Source organism: the organism of the source record quoted next, unplaced genomic scaffold (assembly GCF_019419815.1).
Source record: "Pyrus x bretschneideri cultivar Hongxiangsu unplaced genomic scaffold, Pyrus_bretschneideri_v1 Contig2, whole genome shotgun sequence".
NCBI lineage: Eukaryota > Viridiplantae > Streptophyta > Magnoliopsida > Rosales > Rosaceae > Pyrus > Pyrus x bretschneideri.
In genome coordinates, this window is record NW_025999501.1 from 10,608,143 (window position 1) to 10,629,917 (window position 21,775).

A 21,775-nucleotide genomic window follows, 5' to 3' on the forward strand; every position below is an offset into this window, starting at 1 on the left:
TACTGCTTATTCCGTGCGGTACCAAATGCAGTATTAATAGTTGATTTTTAGATTGATACTGTACTAAACGTTCAATTACTTTGGTCAATATCAGCCGATTATTTATTATATCCTACTGAAATAATCAATACAATCCGAGCTGTCAAACAAGATCTTAGGTTTTTATTGAAATTCTTATTGTAACTTAAAATCCTATTAAGTATAAATAGGACCTGAGGAGATTATCTAACATGACCAGAATTACAAGAAGAAACATCAAGATAGTTAGAGCAAGTGAGAGAAAAATTGAAATCTAGGGTTTAACCAAAGTTAGCATTTACCTCATTGATTTGTCAATTGAGAAGCAAGTGTTTGGGTGAATTTATTTACTTAGCACAAGACTTTGAGGAAAAAACAGTTGTACATCTCTTCAAGATCTTGTTTACGCTAGCTGCATCAGCTGAGTTTGAGTTGACGTTTGCAGAAACAGGAAGTAAATTAGGAGTAATTGACATCTTTTCCCTAGCTCATAAATAAGGAGGCAGATTGTTTGCCTTTTGTTCGAATGCTTTTTTCATCTTTTCATATTATGTGTGATCAAGGTTATATTATGTTAATATTTTATATTAATTTTTTAATAAAAATATTAAGATAAAAAATAATAAGAATATAAAATATTGATATAATTTAACTGTGATTCTACCAACAAGAAGGAACAGGAAGGCAAACAATCTGCCTCCCATAAATAAACATACATTTCTTCAAGAGCTTCGGGTTCAAGCCAGCTGGTTGAGATCTCTTTTCCTTTTTACCTTCACCCTGTCTAAGCAGCCCATTTAAACTTTGGAAGTCGACCCTATTGGGCTTCATGCTGGTCCTGCCAGGCTCTCAGTCCTAGATCCGATTTCTATCCATGTCCTATCACTCTAATCTTCATAATTATTTCGGGTTCAATTTTTTTCTCAGGATCCTGAAAATCAGTAATCGTGATCGTTCATCATATATCACGATCACAAAGTTCTTAACAAAATGATCCGACGAAAATCTTTTTCCTCATATCAGCCGTCTGGTGTCAATGCCATAATATTATTTGGCGAGAAACTCAAATGTGCCGCTCATGTAATCGATGACACGTAACATCACAATAACAATTTACTTGTGTTCTGAAAAATTTCCACAATTAGATCTATTTTAAGGAACTAGTATCTTCACCGGATCCATTCCCTAGGAATCCTAGAGATTACATAATCATGTTCATTTACCATATATCATGCGGTCATAAATCATTTAAAATTCAAATATAAATAGTACCTAACGAAAACTGACCGCACGATATACGATAAATATACACGATTGCATGATCCCTAAGATCCCTAGGGAATGGATCCGACGAGGATCCTGGTTCTATTTTAAAAGCAACTCTATCCCTAAGACCATATCCAATGGTCGGACTAAAAGCCAAATATTTTAGCTCGGAAAATTTAGCTTTTAGCCCAGAAACAATTTTTCTACTCCAACCATTTTGGCCTAAAATTTTAGCCTGGGATTATTAAAGAATGAACTTAGGCTATTTTTTTCTTAAATTAATTTTTTTTAAAAAATAAATACGTAGATTGTCGTAAATTAATTTTATAAACATTTGAATCTAAAAAAATTTAAATTCCGATAAATATTGAAAAATCACTGAATTTCCCACAAAGCAAGCTGTCAACTTTTACCAATCTTTCAACCCTGGGCTAACTTTCAATTCACCAACCTTTCAACACCAAATTTTCAATTCACTAACCGTTGAACACCAAACTTTCAACTTTCACCAACTGTTCAACACTAAACTTTCAACTTTCACCAACCATTCACCACCAAACTTTCAGAAATCATCCTCTATATAAACATATGTCCAATATTTGTTGATCACACAACCTTTCAACCTTCAATCATCCTCTATATTCACCAATATTTCAACTTTCAAAGAGTTTTTGTTTCCTAAAAATCCTCAATATCTCATCAATGGGTGATAGAAGAATGCGTAGTATGGCAATGCAGATGGAACAATACCAAGCAATGATGGAGATTGAGGATGCAGAATTGTTCAATGCTGAAGTTGAACTTATCAACTCGTTTATGCAATCTGAGCACGATGGCGAATCTAGCCATCGTGGTTCTGTCACGGGACGTTCATATGTGCAGCGTGATAGAGAAGAGTGTCATGATCGAATGATGAAAGATTATTTCATCGAGCGTCCGAGATTTCCTGCTCATGATTTTCGGAGGCGGTTTCGGATGAGGAGAGAGCTTTTTGAAAGCATCTTGAATGCAGTTGTCAATCATGACCACTACTTTGAACGGAGGGTAGATGCCACAGGCCGACAAGGTCTATCACCTCATCAGAAGCCCACATTTGCTTTTCGCATGCTAGCTAATAGATGCTCTGCAGACTCAACTAACGAGTATTGCCGCCTTGCAGAAAGTACTGCTATTGAGAACCTGAAGCGCTTCTATAAGGCAATTGAAGGCATATATGGAGCCACATACCTCCGCAACCCAAATCGTGCAGACTTGAAGAGGCTTCTACGCAAGGCAGAAAAAAAAGGCTTCCCTGGCATGATAGGAAGTCTCGATTGTATGCATTGGGAGTGGAAGAATTGTCCTACTGCTTGGGCTGGCCAATTCAAGAGCCGTCATGACAAGCCAACCATCGTGCTCGAGGCTGTGGCGTCTTACGACACATGGATTTGGGTTTTTGGGTGAATTTTGAGTTAAATTGGAAGATAAATTGGAAGAATTGTAAGAGAAATTTGAGTTTTGTGTGGATGTTTGAACAAATACATAGGTATTTATAGAGTTTTTGGGTGAATTTTGAGTTAAATAATTTTTTTTAATTATTTTAACCGTTAGATTTAAATTTGGGCCGTTAGATCTTTTTTTTACCGTTAGATTTGATTATATTTGATCTCAGCCGTTGGATTCAATGTATTTTAAAATAACATATTTTAAAAAATCAAATTTGAATCTGGACCGTTGGATCAACCAACGGTCCTTGAAACGCAACCGTTGGATTGCAAAAATAGTCGTTGGAGTTCATTTGGGTGGCCGACAACCCGCTGACAGCGGGGCCCACCCTGTCGGACACGGACTGCAAGCGCTTCGCGTGGGGCGCATTCGCGAGTGAGCGGGCCGAGACTGGCCTTTGGGCCAGCGAGTCCAGTCGCGCCGAGGGGGGGGGGGGGGAATCTAGGGGGTATTTGGCCCAACTTTAACATTTGGCATTTAGCCCAATGTTTTAGCATGGGTTGGAGATGGTTTGGGGGGGGAAATTTGGCATTTAGCCCATTGTTGGAGATGGTCTAAAAATAAGTCGGCCCAAAGTTTATTTAATTCACCTAAATAAATAATAATTGATTGCAATAAACAATAATTGGCTAAGTGCATCTCCATTTCTAAAAAAATGAGCTAGGCAAGAGTCTAGTCAATTTTTATTAAAATATTATTAAATTTTTTATAAAATACTAATAAGTAATTTTATTTTTAATTTTGGATAAAATTTTTAATCAATCTTGTCACCGCATATGTTATTATTTGACAGTACAATTTTTTTGAATAGATTTTTAAGTAGAATCTTAACCAATTTAAATAAAATACCCAATTTTTTCAAAATTTTCTGTATTTTTAAATAAATTTTTAACAATTTTTATTAAGTAATTAATCTGGACTGTTGGATTTCAAAAAGATTGAAATCCAATAGTCCAAAAGTGAACACTTGGCCAACGGTAAGATTTCTACCTTCTTTTAAAGTGTTTTTTGGCCAAAAAACCTAGATTGTTGATCTAGAAATCAAATAGTCTAAATTTTGCCACGTCACTAGTCGTTAGATTTCAAATTCAAATTTTTTTACCGTTGGAAATCCGTTCCAACGGTCCAGAAACTAGCCGTTAGAAATCCAACGGACATTGCCCCGCCATGTGGCCCAAGTCTGATGCCCTAGTTAGTGCGCATGCAACATAGCGCCCAACTCTACAAGCTATCGGCAACGAGCACCCACGCACAAGTGTTTCCCACACATCATCTAGTAAACTTAGTCAGTGGCTGACGTCAAATGGGCCGGTTCCTCACTCAATCCATTATGGCCCTGCCTAGAAGCTGGGGTGGACTTTGGGCAGCCTATTGGGTGGGGTGGAGTGGATTTTTAGGGAGGTTGGTCCTGAAAAATAGACTTTGGCCTAGCTTATTTGTTAGGGGTAAAATTGCTCTAAATATCTTGTGAAAGTTACCAACAAAAACTGTTGCCAGTACGAAATGCTGTTACACGAACCCTCACATTCTTGAGTATAATTGGTATGGGATACTTTCTAACTGTGTCATTCTAAAAACTCTTGAGAGACTTTCTCCACCAGTGAAAAAAAAATTGTTTACTTCTTAATTTGTATGTCTAATTTTCTCCTGTTAATTCATATCGAACTGGATTAAATTAGAGACTAATATATTATATTATTATTATTAGTTGTAGTAGTAATAGTAGTAGTAACTAGAACTAATATAATTTTGCTGGGTAAGGAGTAAGGCTAGGAGACTACAACAAAACAAAAGAACTATGGCAGTAGTCGGATCAATTTGTGGATTATTTTTAGCATATAGTTTTATACAGACCATTGGTAATATAGTACTTTTCACATGACCTGCTACTCCAGGATGCCAGGGGCGCATTGCCAAGTCACATAAATAATTAATCTATGACTCTACAAGTTGTACTAAATTGTTGGCCATCTGGGTAATAACAATGGTTGCACCCCATTACCTAGGATTTTTTTTGTCTCAGAAAAACAAGTGGGGAACCCACTGTGTGTTAATTTAGTCCTGGATCCATGAACAATGGAAGAAGACAGAAATTTTACAACTAAGGATGTGGTAATGTTTGAACATTGACAGCTTAATTCCAAGTCGATCTAATTTTCTGATCCATGTTGATTTCTAAGGTTTGATTGAGCTGTTCAAAATGGCCTTTAGGTATTTTAATTTTCTCAAGTACCAGGTTGACGACCATGCAAATGTAAAGAAAAGTTTCATTCGGAAGTTTATTCAACTTTTTATGTGCTTATCAGTAATTGATTTCTTATATTGTTAATTAAATTTATGATAAAATTTCATTTTTTTTCATGATATCAAAACATATTAGACATTCATGTTTGAATGCAACATCAAACATATTCGTTGTCATCCAGTTATGAGCCATTCTTTGTTGTTGAAATGGTTGATACCTGCAGATAAGATATGCTCCTTTATAGCTGCACGTATATTCCGCTGAGTGTCAAAAGTTTGAAGGTGTATAAGAAGATCATGGATCATGGAAGAGCTTTTGTTAATTTTAGTAGGAATCAAGACCTTTATCAGTCATTGACTTTCATTTATCGTTTACTTGTAAACAAAATAGACGTGTCATATGCATTTGTTACTCATATAATATATAACATAATAATTCTCTAACAAAATATCTGAGAGCATTTTACTTCTTCTTCTTCTTAAAAAAAAAAAAGTGTTTTTAGATTCTAAAAATACTTGAAATGTAGTTTTTCAAGATTCATTTGCATTTGCATTTTTACTAAAGACTGGTTTTATAAATATTTTCACTTTAAACGTTTTCAGCTATTTTAAAAATACTTTTAAATAAGCTCATAGCCTTGTCAATTGAGAAATGAAAATATTTTATTTACCAATTTAAATATTTTCACATTCTCGATCATGTGGCACTCATATAGTATAATTACATAAGACACGTTCATCTCATGTAACAAATGTATAAAAGTTTTTCTACTCATACAGTATAATAAATAAAACACACGCATCTCATTTAACAAAGGTATGTAAATTTTTGTATGGAAAATAGATTCATATAAACTGTGGGGGACAAAATTTTCTTAAACAAACATTTGATCTCGAACTTTGGGCTTATTATTTTTAGTGAACACAATTTTCTTGTATTTTGTCAAACTTTCCTGTCTTCCATTGGTGTCTTTTTTTCCCTACTATTGCTCTTCATCAAGAATCAATGGCTTTGTTTGAATTTCATTCATTCACGAGTCAATGTGCAACTCTTATTTAGATGTCAAAACCATGACCATGACAGCTTTTTTTTTTTTTTTGGAAACTAGAAATGTATTACCAGGGTAAATAAGCCAGCAAAGTACAACGAAAGCCTACAAAGAGACCAACATGCTAGAAAGCAACAAAACGCAAAGCAGTGAGGCGATAAAGATAAAGACACTAGAACCAAGTTCAAGTGTCTCCCCTACAACTGCCAACCACGGATCAATGGGGACAAGGTAAGTCATCTTTATTTAGTACATGAACTAACGAAGATGGGGGTCTGCTGACCCAAGTGATATTGTACATCTCCATATTACAACACGACGCTAAGGTATGCGACGCCATATTGGCTGACCTTGGAACCCAAGACCAACAACAATCCTGAAAAGCCTCCCCAACCTGTTCAATAACTGTTAAAGTAGGATAGGCCTCCCAGCTGCCATTTAGGACGTCCTCAAACCAAATGGGTTCCATCCAAGGACATAACAAAAAGAGATGCTCAACAGATTCCACATCCTCATTACATATTGAGCAGATAGGTGATGGGGCAGATTTGCGATGAAATAAATTCTCCAAAGTTGCCAGTGCACGATGAGCAAGTCTCCACATAAAATTACGAAGTTTAGGCGGAGTTCGTAACTTCCAAATAGATTGCCAAACCTGTGTCGACATAGAGCTAGAAGAGGAGGGTCGGCGATGCATCTGGGTTCCGTGCAAAGATCTTGCCTAGTGATGACCAGACTTGACCTTATACAACCCATTCTTGGTAGAATCTCAAATTAAGCGGTCATTTCTCCAAGCGTGCATATCTCCCGTCCCCTTTATCCCCCATATTCTTCATATATTCAAATCCAAAAAAGTAATGCTAGTGGATGGCTGTAGCACTGCTTACCGCATTAGCGAAACCTTTTCCGTAGGGGACGTAGGGTTTACGATAGTTAATTCTTTTTGGTTAAGCTTAGTTTGAAGAATTCGTGGTTCAAAAAAGTTATAATGCTATGCTTTTGATATGGAAGGAGGATTCTCTCGCCTCTTAATCTTTCTCCCTTTCCTTCCCTCCTATTTGAACGGTCACGGTTAAGCCACGTCAACATCTTATATTGATTTTTTATACAGATAAAAAGTAATGTGTGAAATAAGGGGAGGGAATAGGATGAGAATAGGAGAGGAGAAAATCCTACTCCTTTGATATGACCTAATCAAACAAAAATAAAATATGATTTCATAAACTCGCTTTTGACATAGCCAACTCTACATTCTATTTCAGTTATTTATGAACTCATTCCCAACCCAAAAGGAAAATGAAAAAGACGATGTAATTGGAGTATGCTAAATTAAGATATTGACTACCAATCAAGCCACCAAATTGGTCACAAAAAAATTTACACTAAACTTTGGATGAATGTAGAAATGAAAAATGAACCAAACTACAAACCCAAACACGTACGGCAAACCTTTTTCCGTTGGAATATGATTATGATAACATGGTTTTCACAATATGTGTAATCATACGTGAAGGTACACCATAACATTGGTGTACTAATATACATATGATTGTAGTGAAATAAGTTAATTAATTAATAAAGGAAATAATATAATATAATTAATTAATTAATTCTAAAAAGATATGAACAGTTATATTTCAACGTGAAAAGTTATAACTTCCCCTGAAGAATACACAACTCCTCCAGAAAGGTTATTTTCATCTCTATATATTTGTCAAATCCCTTTCTGTCAGATTCATTCAATTTCATACTCACTCTCTGTTCATATCCCTCACACCATATTGTGATCAATAGTCTAAGTGACATCCGTTTTCGATCCCGTGAACTACCCAATTTCTATCATTGGTATCATTGTCTTGATTGTTTAAGACCATACAACAACTTTCTTAATTTATAAACTTTATTTTCATGTCCTTTGACATGATATCATTTGGGTTGAATCATATAGATGTCTTCCTTCAAATCTCCATTTAAGAATGTTGTTTTGACATCTAACTGATGAAGTTCTAAATCCATTCTAGCAACAATTGGCATAAAAATACGAATGGATGTAAACTTTGCAACTGGAGAGTAAATGTCCACAAAATCTATACTGGGTTTCTAAGTATAACCCTTAGCTACAAGTCGAGCCTTAAACTTATCCAGGGTACCATCTTATTTGTACTTCTTAAGAAGTACCCACTTACAACTGATGGGCTTTCTTCCATCAAGTAAATCAACCAATTCTCAAACTTCAATTTTCTTTATGGAATCTAGTTCTTCATTCATTGTTTGTTGTCATTGTTCAGACTCAAAACTATCCATTGTTTCTTTATAATTTCTTGGGTCTAGATCTCCCACTAAATGATCTACCTCCTCAAGATTGAAAACAAAGTGATCTTTCAATCTTCTAGATGGTTCTTTTTTCTTTTACTCCCACTGATTTGATCATTTCTCCTATTATTTATATCTTCCATGATAATATCACGATCATCATCCATGTATGTGTCATTATCGACATTGTTATGATCTCCCATGTTTATGTCTCCCATTTGTTCATTGTTAATGTCATGATCATGAGACAAGTCTAAATCAAGATGGAAATCTTGATCATCACTAGGAGAATTTTCTTCTCCCAAAAATTCCAATTCGTGTATTGGATTAACCAAATCCGTAGTTTCAATAAAAGTAGCATCTCTACATTCGATCAATCCTTTCTCAGGATGATAAAACCTATATCCGTTACCATTATCAGGATAGCCTATGAATTTACATTCCAAAGTGTTTGCTTGTAATTTATCTCTTAATGGCTTTGGAATGAGGACATGTGTTTTACAACCCCAAACTTTTAAGTTTGATCAATCGGATTTTCGCCCATACCATAATTCATATAGAGTCAGTGGCTTCGCCTTTGTATGAACTTTGTTAAATATATATATATATATATATATATATATATGTTGCAGTAGACAAAGATTCACCCCAAAAATGTAGAGGTAAGTCAGCATAAGACATCATAGATTGCATCATAGCCATCAGAGTTCGATTTCTTCTTTCTGCGATTCTATTTTGTTGCAATGTATAAGGCATAGTATAATTATGCCTTATACCATTCTCTTTGCAGATATCATCAAAGGCTTCAAATTCTCCACTTCTATCACTATTAAGGGTCTTTATGGATCTTCCCATTTGGTTCTCTACTTCTACCTTAAACTCTTTAAATTTGTCTAAGGCTTCATTTTTATGCTGCAAGAAGTAGACATGTCTATAATAGGAATAATCATCGATGAAAGTCACAAAATATTTCATTCCTCTATGGGTTTTAGTTTTCACTGGTCCACATAAATCTATATGCACTATCTCAAGTAAATTTGTAGAAGTCCAATGTTGAGAAAATAATTTTCTAGTCATTTTTACTTTAATACATGATTCACATGTATCAAAATAATGTGCATTTACTTGAGGCAACATTCCATTTTTTATTATGTGACCTAAACGTAAATGTCATAAATATGACAAATTTTCAATAGTAGAGACAAATGCATACTCAGAACAAATATGTTTATTAATACAAACTGAGTACATATCATCGACTCTTATTCCCCTTACATAAATATAACCTTTTTTTCCCAATAGTGACAACACCTATTCATGAACCTTGTCTCGAAACTTTTCTTTTTTAGGACAGAGATAGAGACAAGATTCCTCCTTATATTTGGTGCAAACAGAACATTTGTAAGCATAATAGTAGTTTTACTATTGTTGATCTTGCAATCTCCTTCATCCAAAACATCGACATAAGTATTGTTGCCCATATAGAGATGATGTTCTCCTAGTGTTTTCTCCTTGAAATTGATGAAGCAGCTTTTGTCCTTGTTGACATGATGAGTTGCTCCTAAGTCTATCCACTATTGTCCTTGATCTTCAGCAATGAGTGCTTCAGAGATAGTCAAAATCAGTTCTTTAGGATTTTTGTTACTCTTGCATCGTTTTGGGCACTTATACCTATAATGACTAGTCTTTCCAAAATTATAACATGCACTCTCCTTTCCTTTAAATTTGTTCTACTTACGGTGTCCAAACTTTTTGAAGTTTGGGCTCTTGTTACTACTATATGGCTTGTGCATGTTGTTGATGCACAAAATCGGTGAGGACTTTGGTACAAGGACCACATTTACTACCCACGTTGGATAATTAACTTCACGTATGAAGCCTATGTTTTTGAGTTTTTCAACTTCTGCCTTCATTGCCTCATATTGTTCAGCATCATAAGATCTTTGCTTCTATCTCACCGGCTTGGTCTTGGGATCAATACTCAAGCGATCATAGATGATATCGAGAGAGATGCTTGGCATGTCTTCGTATGACCAGGCAAAGACTTCAGTGTTCTCTTGCAAAAAAGAGATCAATGTTAACCAAATGGGTGGTGACAAAGTGGTGCCAATCTTCACTATGCGGTCCGGATAATCTTTTGAGATAAAGACCTTCTCCAACTCTTCAGCAAGTTGTGCTTACTGGGTGAAAGAGTCATCTCGAGGATCATCTGGTTGACTATTACCACCGTGAATATCCAAGTTGGCTTTGTCCAAGCTAGTCTTTATAACTTGGTCATGTATAGAAAGTGTTTCTTTGGGTACATGCAAGTGTTGTTGCTTGACTGAAGTGTTGTAACATGATCGTGCACTAAGTTGATCTCTTCTGATGTAACTGTTGACATGGGAGGTTGGAAATTTCATCAACAACATATATGTGGATACCATGGCCTTGAGATCATTGATGCCTGTGCGCCCAAAAATGACATTATATGTCATTGGGCAGTCAACCACCAGGAAGTTAGTGGTGATGGTAGCTATGTAAGGGCATGTACCAATGGTGAAGGGTAAGTGTTGAAGAAGGTCTCAGAAGATCTTTTCGGTTTGCGAACTAGGCTGAAGGGTTTTCTAGTTTCCTCCAAATAAGCGAGCCAACTCAGAATTTGAGGGTTAAAACAAGTCCGTTAAATCTGGAGTATGTTCAATCCTGATGACATGGGATATTTTTGCTATTTGACAAAGTAGTAGATGTGGTATGACGAGGCTTTGTTCTTCGACGATAGTGCTAGCAAAGGGCTGTTGAGGCTTCTCGATCTCTTCAATTAGAGCAATGATGCCGAGCTTGGATTTGACTTAGACTCCTCCGTCTGGATTGTGTGGTTCCACAGGAAGGGCATCGTGCTGTAGTGATATGTTCTAGCTCGTCATTGAACCTTCTACTTTAATCTTTTGTATAGCAGAAATGGTGCGCAACATTTGCATTTAAATGGTCCTTCAAAGCACTACTTTTTAGCGACTCATCCATGCTTGGCAGCTTCAGTGTAAAGAGCCAATATCGTACCAATTGTTTTGAGGTATTTGCCGAAGGAATTCGTAACCTTGACAACAGTTGAGGATGAGTACTCGAGAGCAATGCTAGGCAAGCAACCAGGCAAAGGTTTTAGGTAATCAGTTCTAGATCGGAAGTTTGATTTCAGGTTCCGACTGATTGCATTCTTTCTCCTTGTCCTGCAGGTAAGAGTAAGGGCAAGGGAAAAGACAATGAAAAAGCATGATATGGGATACTCTTGCTTTCAACCGTGATGATATGAGATATTCTTGCTCTGTTATGGCTAGTTGGCAGGGGTATTATTGAGGGAGACGAAAAAGGAGTATTTCGAAAGGCTAGATTGAGAGTGCCCTTTTGGATGTGAGGAAGGGTTGAGTATTTTTTTTTTTGGCAGGTCTGCCTGACTATGGAGGATAGAGGTCGACATATATAGGAATTGTCCCAACAGCAAGTAGTAATGTTGTTCCTTTACCCTTCTTGGTCGGAGCAACGTAGTGGTCGCTGTAAGATTCACATGTTTTAACTTTGTCAGAGCATTTTGAAAAAGTGGTTTGTGGTATCCAGAAAGCTGATGTTGCATGTGAGGATTGTGGACAAATTTTATCCAAGGAAATCTGGCTCTCGAAGTTCGGGGAGAGGTGCCTCTTCGATTTCTGAGCATGCAATCTTGTTGGGGATCTGGTTCTTCGAGATTCGGAAAGCGGTGTCTCTTCGATTTTTGAGCAAGCAATCTTATTGGGAGTGTTTTCTCGGATGTGAAGAAAGGTTAGGCATTTTTGCAAGTTTGATTTGCCACGGAGCACAGAGGTTGACACACATAAGGATTTTCCAATAATCAACCAGTGGTGTTGTTCCTTTACCCTTGTGGGTAATAGTAGGGTAGCTAGACTTTCAAAATTTACGCGTCTTAACTTTGTCAGAGTTCTTTGGCAAAGTTATCCTTAGTATCCAAGGAACTGATGTCGCATGTGAGGATTGCTAATAAATCTTACTCAGGGAAATCTACTTCTCGAAATTCGAAGAGTGGTGCCTTTTCGATTTTTGAACAAACGGCCTTGTTACCCTTTCTATTATAGGGGCACCAATTGCGTTCAAGAAGTACGTTCAGAGAGTTACTGCTTGTAGGAATTTTTCCCTTATTTTCGTACTTCTGAGACTTACTGTACCTTATTTTTTCTTCATCTTTTCGGGCATCTTTTATTTAAGTCGGTGTAGTCGACACACATTCTCCACAAGATCTTTTAAAGCAATAGACTTTCCTTGGTCGGATTTTTCTTAACAGGGACTACATTTGCTACCCACGTTGGATAATTGACTTCACGGATGAAGCCTATGCTTTTGAGTTTTTCAACTTCTACCTTCATTGCCTCGTATCGTTCAGCATCATAAGATCTTCGCTTCTATCTCACCGGCTTGGTCTTAGGATCAATACTCAAGCGATGACAGATGATATTGGGACAGATGCCTAGCATATCTTCGTATGACCAGGCAAAGACTTCAGTGTTTTCTTGCAAAAAAGAGATCAATGTCAACCGAATAGAGACCTTCTCCAACTCTTTAGTTTTTGTTAGGTACTATTTGTATTTAATTTTAAATAAAAATATATAAAATAATTTCTAATTGCACAATATACGATTAACATATATGATTCACGAATCTGGGCTCCTCACAAAAAGAATCCGTTGACAATCCGAATTCCAACTAACCTACCCTTTCGACTTACAAATGGGAGTATTTTAATTTTTAATATAATGTGGAACCCTAAACCTTACACCCTAAACCCAGCAGTTTGTTTCATCAACAACAAAGCTTCAACATCAAACAAAGCTTCATCAATGGAGAACAACTACAATTCTCAAAAGCTTCACACACTCTTGATCAAGATAGTGTAAAGCAAAATCAATTTATGGTGCCCAACAAAAGCTTCACCTACAAAGCTTCAACAACAAGGTTTCAACATTAAACAAAGCTTCATCAATGGAGTGTAACTACAATTCTCAAAAGCTTCACACACTCTTGATCAAGATAGTGTGAAGCAAAATCAATTTATGGTGACCAACACACAAAATGGGCGAGGACTTTGGTACAACAGAAAGTGTCAAGTTTGTGACCTTGGCTAGATTGTTCTGGTCATTAGTATAGATAAGTATGTAAATGAATAGAGACAGGGAAGCAAACAACACAAGATGTACATGGTTCACCCAGATTGGCTACGTCCATGGAGTAGAGGAGTTCTCATTAGTTGTGAAGGGTTTACACAAATATATAAGTTCAAACTCTCTTTTAATGAGTTCTAGTGAATAGTTTAGTACAAATGACATTAGGGATTATTATGGGAAAATGATCCCCTTTTATAGAAAAGAGTTTCTAGCTTTGTTCTGACATTGACACGTGTCGTGTTGTGATTGGCCTCTGATATCGACATGTGTTACACTGTGATTGACCTCTGATACCGACACGTGTCATGTTGTGATTGGCCTCCTGGTTGGAGGAAAAGTCTTGTAGGTCCTTGACGGTATACTGTTGATCGGTGCTCAGTAATTTCGGGATTGGTCAAGTATGGTACAAACACATGTGTTGCTTGTTTTTCTGAGAATCTTCCGCTATAAAGAGGTTGGCTCTACCTAGTCCAGTTTCCTTTTTCCTACAATTTTTTAGAACTTCTTCAATAGCCAACATTGCAGGCAATGTATCCATCATTAATTCAACTTGACCATAAGTCATGGAAGTAACTAGATTTTCCCAAGAATTTGGGAGGCTACCAAGAAGAACACTACCTTGCATTTTATCAGAAACTGGATGACCAACATTGGCTAAGTCTTTTGTCATTACTTCCGTTTTAGTAATATGATCGACCATAGAATCAGTTTCCTCCATTTTTGTCCCATTGTATTTCTCAAGCAATAACTGAATGTTCGTTTGAGATTTAAGGTCATACTTCTTTTCAAGTACATCCATGATTTCTTTGGACGAATCATATTCTTCATATAGAGGTATTAATTTATCTTCCATGTAATTGAGAATTATGGCCTTAGCCAACTCATTATCTTCCACCCATTTATTATATAAACTCGAGAGGGCCCAAGGGGTCTCTCTTCCTTGATAATGTACAAAGTCTTGTCATAGGTTAAAAGATAAGTGATCATTCTCCTCCATATTTGATAATTAATGTTGTTCAACCTCTTTATTTTAAAAAAAACTTCGGATTTGGAAGATTTAGTTGTCATAGCTCAGAAAATTACAAAACAAACACAATACTTAATACAAACTTAAACACAAATACAAATACAAATACTACTAGTGTACTTTTAATTATTACAAGCCACAAATACTAAATGTTCTTAATAAATTAAATACTAAAAAACAAAACAAAATAAATTACTTTTAGCAGCAGATACCGCACGCACTCACAGAGGCTTTGTCCAATCAGTGAAAGACGAGTACTTTTTCAGACAATCACGTTTATAGAAGGCTCGTGGATTTCTTGCTTGTCTACTTGGCCAGACGTGATCAATTCTTTCTTTATTTTCGTGCACAAAAACATCATTTTCTCGTCTAGTGGATTCTCTTTCAATTCTTAGTGGCCTTGGTCCCCTTAAATTTCTTGTAGTTGAAATTTCTCTTTGTGCCAAATCAAGATATATAAAACTATAACGAGTATTATATTGATCCAAATGATTGAGCACTCTAACTCTTGGATCCCTAAAATTAAACCTTTGCTTCCATTTTTGGTCTTTGTGACTGTTATTCGAAGTATTCCACAAATCAACCTCATGAGTAAAATTATTAGGGTAAACGGGGTTAATAAAACATGAGTTTGAATTGAAAGGAACTGCCAAGGTTGTTGGAAAAGGTTGCAGGTGGCTTCTCGAATTGGGCCTACTTGAAGATGACCCAACCTCAACGGACCTACGAATTTGACTTTCTGATAGACAATAATCTTTATTATTATCTCCTGGTTCTTCACGTGCACTATCACAGTGCTCATAACTAAAAGAAAATCCCTTAGTTCTTTGAACCAAGGAATCTTTGATAATGGAGGAGTTCCTTCTTTGACTTTGTGATGGACACCAACACTTTGCTATCCCACGTGAAGCCTCCCCAAAAGCAAGTTCTCCTTTTTTATTGGAGTCTAATTGATTTGTAGAGATTTTATATAAAATTTTGATTTGATTCCCTCATAATCTCTTGGGTAGAGGTGAGATTTGTGGATGCTTAAAATACACTACAAAATCTCTCCAATTCCCTCTAATTCCTCAACTTTGTCAAATTCTTTAAAATCAAATTCTAATTAAATACACCTGGTATGTTATAAACTTCTTTAAAATCTTAATTGAATACATTCAGGTTTCTAAGGATTTTAATAAACTATCTTAAAATCCTGATTGAATACATATTGAAATTCAGATAATTACTTAAATTCCTGATTGAATACACCTAAATTCATTAAAAAAAATTAAAATCCCTCAAAATCCCAATTGAATACACCCCCTTTAATTTGTTTCCCACGTGAAGCCTCCCCAAAAGCAAGTTCTCCTTTTTTTTTTTTTTTTTTCAAAGCAATACCCTTCTTCTTCTTCTTCTTTATTTTTGAAGCACTTCGTTTGGGAAAAAACAAGTTCCTCTCTCTGCTGTACCTGGAAAAACTTTGTTCCGCAACCCTGCAGATAATCTCTAACAGCAGGGACAATTCTTCTTGGAGGATAACGGTGTTGTCGGTGTGGTTTATTACCACGAGACCACGGCTGGAAGACATGACCACGGTGGGAGAACACGACCACGCTGCTAAGTGTTTGTAGGTATTTCCCTTGGGCTTGGTGACCAAAATGTAGGAAATCGATCAACACTTGTAGTTTCAATGTCTTCTACATTTCAGTTTTTGCAACCAGTAATGCCGACTGTAATGGGTTTTCTGAGGCTCTAATAGGACTGAATAAACCCCCTGGATGTAAGTCATTCAAATTTTGATAATGGTAATTATATTCGGGGAGTGAACTTAGTGAATTTGAACGCTGAAATGGTTCAATGGCAAATTGAGTTTTGTTCTCTGCCGAATGAAATGGTGTGGGAAAATAGTTCGAATTGTTGGGTTAATTCAGGCCTGGGTTCAAACAAGTTATAGGATGGGATTTCGAACAGGCTATAATGTTCGAATGATTAGGTATTTTTGTGAGTTTTGGATTATGCAGGAAAATTCTCAAATGCTAATTTCGAACTTTCGATCAAAATCAGTTCAATATTTTCCTTGTCCACCAACGTTCTCTTTCCTAATCTCTTCTCAAGTTGAAACTTAGTAAGAACGTTGTTGGATTCATTACTTGACGAAGAGGAAGTCTCAAATGTAGTTCGAGACGTCCTTGGATGAAAACTAGGCAAATTGTTTTGATTCATGAAAAACATGGCTCTGATACCAATGATAGAAATTGGGTAGTTCACAGGATCGGAAACGAATGTCGCTTAAATTATCGATCACAATATGGTGTGAAGGATATGAACAGAGAGTGAGTATAGAATTGAATGAATCTGACATAAATGGATTTGACAAACATATAGAGATGGAAATAACCTTTCTGGAGGAGTTGTATTCTTCAGGGAAAGTTATAACTTTTCACGTTAAAATACAACTATTCAAATCATTTTAGAATTAATTAATTAATTTATTATATTATTTTCTTTATTAATTAATTTATTTATTTCACTACAATCATATGTATATTAGTACATCAATATTATGGTGTACCTTCACATATGATTACACCTATTGTGAAAATCATGTTATCTTAATCATATTCCAACACTTCCTAGTCTATGAATATACAAAATCACACCATGAAATGGAAAAAAACAAAAATGAAAAAAGGCTACAAGCCAACACAATTTCTTGAAGTGGTAATTCCACCATCCACAACCAAGTTGTGACCACTAATGTACTTGGATTCATCACTAGCAAGATAAAGAGCAGCCTCAGCTATGTCTTTTGCCCTCAAAGTTTGACCTTTTAAATTGGCAAGCCCTCTCACAAACTCTTCCATTTTCTCCACTTCTTGCTCACAAGGCATCCCCAAATCCGTACATTCCTCTTCATCTTCATCATCACCATCGCCACTCATCCTCCAAGCGTTGACCAGCATTGACGTGGCAACCCCAAACGGAGAAATGCAGTTTACCCTAATTCCGTACCTTCCCAATTCACAAGCTGTGTTCTTTGTGAGCCCTACAATGGCATGCTTTGAAGCTGTGTAAGCATGTGGCCCCAGGCCGCCCGCTACTCCGGCTACACTTGCAGTTGAAATTATGCACCCTCCGATTTCTCTGGCAACCATCACTCTTGCAGCATGCTTCATCCCCAATGCAGCTCCTCTAACATTCACCCGCATTACGCGGTCAAATTCGTCGACATCAAAGTTCATGATGCTCTTGTGTTTCGACTGGTTTCCGAGGACCCCGGCATTGTTGAACATAATGTCCAGTTGCCCGTAACGGGAAATTGTTGATTCAATTAGGTTTTCCATGTCTTCTTCCAAGCTAACGTCACAGTGAACAAAGGTAACTGAAGGGCCCAGGGAATTTGCTAGGGCCGTGCCAACTGCATCCTCCACGTCAGCAATGACTACTTTGGCGCCATGCCTTGCAAAAAGCCTCACTGTTGCTTCTCCAATGCCTCTAGCACCACCTGTCACTATAGCAACTTTTCCATCCAACCTGAGAAATTGATAGTACGTAGAAGTTAATATCGCTTATTCTCTACTTTATTTATATAAAAAGTAATTTAATAACAACGAATATAAATTGTTTTCTTTTCAATTTGGCATTGTTTTTCCATGTAAAATATTGGATGAAAAAGGTTCTGAAAGTATGTGCATTTTGGGTTATACATTTTAGTGACTAGTAACAACTCAAAAAATGAATTGAGGAGAAAGTACCTTTTGGGGAGAGGAGCAGTAGTAATGTTGTCCCTTCCCAATCCATGAATTCCATGAAGGGCTTTTTCTGGCATAACTTGGGCAGGCATGTTTTGGCAACCAACTCTATAAACAGAGAGAGAGAGAGAGAGAGAGAGAGAGAGAGAGAGAGGGCTTAAGTTATAACAAGGATGAATGTGGTGTTGAGTGAAGAAAGAAAGGGTTTTATAGGCAGTTGAGACATACAGACATAAACATGCATTAGGTGAGTGGGTTCCACAGAGGGCTGCTTGTGTTATTTCAAGATAACTTAGATACATATGTACCTCATCTTTTGTACCTCTATTCCTTGGCCTTGCCCTTCAGGTCATTTTCATTCCTGAAGGCTAGACGTAATCTTTGATTGTATTTTAACTCTTTAAAATTTAATATTTTAAAGATTACTTTAATGTTAATTTTTTATCGTCAACCATGCAGGTCTATATGTTTTTTTTTTTTCTTATTTTATTTCTTTTTAGGGTCAAACTTAGCATATCTTGAGGTTAAATGTTACCTATCCCGGAGCCAAATTTAGTATGACTCATTTAGCCCAATTCCCTTTTAACCTTTTGGTTGGAGACTGATTTTGTCAATTTTAAAGCAAAAGTGTGGTCAATAATCCTTGAGTGGATGGCCTAATTTGGGATTTAAGCATGGCGGCAGATCTGTGTGAACGAAGAAAGCATTAATCTCAGCAGATAAAATATTACAACTACTAGTTACTAGCTAGTTAAGCTGCCAATTATAAAGGACTTTTCTTGATGAGTGGCCCAATGCGTATACTATATTCATGAAGTAATCTTTTGTATCTTTTCATGTACATAGCCAAGTTTTTTAGGTCACTAGTGATGGTTTTCTTCTTAATGTTGAAAGAATTTCAGGTTTGAATCTTCGTTCAATTCAGATATTTGTTTAATTTCAATGCATATAAAGGCCAATAAGAAAAAAACTTTTAAAAATGAATTCACATTACAAGATGTGAGAGATGCCATAAAATTTCGGATGCCCAATATTCTAGACTCAATATAGATAAGGGTAAATATGTATAGTTTGATATACAAGAGATATTCTTATGGGAAGTGATTTTTTCTTCGTATACACATCTCACAATACCAATAATAAACAGGAGGGTGCACGCTAAAAAAAAATAAAATTTGCGGGTCATATATTTCCCTTGTTAATTTTGTGATGCAAAACAAACCAGTGTTAGTCTTTGACTATCTTTTGTTCTAATGTCAATAGATTTTGAAATGTTAGGTGAATTAACACATTTAGTCAACAATGTCAAATAACTAATAGTACTCGTTAGGTGAATGTGCACCTGCATATCCACTGTATTCTTAATAAAATGTCAATCTCCATTCTGAATGCAAATTTGGTCCCAATTACATTATTATGTTACAATTTTCTGCCTTGTGAACTTTAAGGGAAGAATGTGCTTGCTGAAAGAAGAGAACTCGCATTGAAGATGAACCAGAGCTGGTGAAAAATTGGGGAATTTGTTTATAGTTTCAGCTGGCAGATGAGATACCGCGAGGGACCAGTGGGGTTTCCCTGCGCTGGCGTATGATTAACTAGTAGTTAGGATTGATTAGATGCCCACTAAATAGGAGAAAATGAAGATTAAAGTTTAATAAATTAAAGTTAAACACACAACTGCATAAGATCTTCTGATTTAAGTAACAAGATTTTGATTCCAGTTTAGGCAATACTAATGGTTTTTGTGTACAAAAAGGACAGAAAATTTAGTTAAATTAAACCAAAGAAGATTTCATGACTTAAGTAATAAGATTTAGATTTCCTAAAAGAAAGGTAATAAGATTTAGATTCTATCAGTACCAGAGTCAAGCAAGTTTATTTTCTGGAACTCGGTCTGTTTTTTAGGGAAGAGATCCCCTCCGGATCTCTCCCACCAAATCCTAGAGATCCGGAAATTTGGACCATTGAAATTTGATCCAAATGCAACAATTATTATAATTTTTAGAAGAGCCTCATGTTTGTAGTTGTTGAATCAAATTTGAAGGGTCCGGATCTCTTAATCCCTAGAATTTGTGGGAGAGATCCGGAGAGGATATCTTCCCTGCTTTTTTATACCAAGAGGGAAGAGACAAAACCATGCCATACAGACTGTATTCTAGGGTTTTGAACTTTTAGTCCTTTAAATATTTGAAATTATAATGCCATGCAGTAATGTAGCTACCAAATGTTGCAAGTTGCAACAAAAGAAGAGAACCAATAAGCTCGTATTTCGGTTTTGTTGCTTATTAAAAAGAACAAACTTACATGATATGAGTATACTGACACATAATATTTTGGATTTTTAAAACAAGACGGTGAACAGAAATTTAAACTTATTTTTACTTCATTGACAATGAATATCACCATGACATTGCACGCGTGTCCTGCAAATCCGTCTTCTACTTTGACATTTTTTACGTCAAAGTGCTTACCTTGCTTCCATTAGAAACTTGGGTTTTTAATCAAATACCCCCGATTGCTATATTAATTTGAGAAGTGGTGGTCCCGATGACATATTGTAACAAGTGATTGGGCCTCAAGTTTATGGCCGAAGACGGCAGCTAAAGAAGTCAACAATTCTGACCAGAAAAAAAATATAATCATCGATTCAATTTGTATTCAATTAATTTGGATAAACTAACCTTTAATATGTCCTTGTACGTACATTGTATATCATTGTTTACGTGAACTTAATTATATTGCTCCGGGTCCAATTACAAGTCTGACTGATGGCTTCTATATATGCTACCATATTGAGGTGCATGAGATTTTTTTGACGATTTGAAGTAAAAAAGTCATTAATTTATGTGGTTAGGGACATTGATAGTCGAAATTAAAAGAATGAAAAACACTTTCGTGCACCAGTTAGGTAGTTACATGAAATGAAAGCAAACATTTCGAAGTTACTACATTATATGTGAATACTACCATAAATATTTTAAAAAATTGGCTTGCATTCTCGTGTTTGACTTGACTTTTAAGAGACGATCATTGATTATTTAGTGTAGCGATCGTCAATACTGTTACATACAAGTATGATAAAGCGGCAATTTGCAATATGAAATTTTAGGACTTCAGGATTTTAGAAACAAACGAGACTTACAAGGGAAACACGTACTTTGAGTGGTGTGAGCGGGATGCGAAAGAGAATAAGATCTAAAATTTGAAACAAGAGATTTTCTTGATTTTTAGTGAAATCTCTCAAAGAGATGAGAGGCACATTTACCCAACCAATGTGAATTATGTGTTCTTGTCTGTGTTTACTCTTCAAGATCCATAAAAAGTTGAAACAACAATTATAAATATAAACCACCAGTTTCACGTGTTTCATGCAATGAGTGTATGAAATTTAGTTTCTTCTATATTCTACATGCAATATCGAGATCAAAGCTTTGGCCTCTTTAATTATGTATT

At 36.0% G+C, this 21,775-nt stretch overlaps 2 protein-coding genes across 2 annotated transcripts; one reads left to right on the forward strand and one right to left on the reverse strand.

The window, feature by feature from the left end:
* The first annotated feature begins 1,913 nt into the window (after positions 1-1,913).
* LOC103955350 lies at positions 1,914-2,821 on the forward strand. The gene has a single exon (XM_009367227.2). It carries the CDS (start codon positions 1,987-1,989, stop codon positions 2,725-2,727), a length of 741 nt encoding a protein of 246 aa, XP_009365502.2. The 5' UTR covers positions 1,914-1,986; the 3' UTR covers positions 2,728-2,821.
* A 14,178-nt stretch (positions 2,822-16,999) lies between these two features.
* LOC125476938 (short-chain dehydrogenase reductase 2a-like) lies at positions 17,000-19,083 on the reverse strand. Its single transcript, XM_048583629.1, has 2 exons — positions 18,326-19,083; positions 17,000-18,104 (listed from the first exon to the last, which is right to left on the reverse strand). Exons 1-2 carry the CDS (start codon positions 18,622-18,624, stop codon positions 17,264-17,266), a joined length of 1,140 nt encoding a protein of 379 aa, XP_048439586.1. The 5' UTR covers positions 18,625-19,083; the 3' UTR covers positions 17,000-17,263.
* Positions 19,084-21,775: the final 2,692 nt, after the last annotated feature.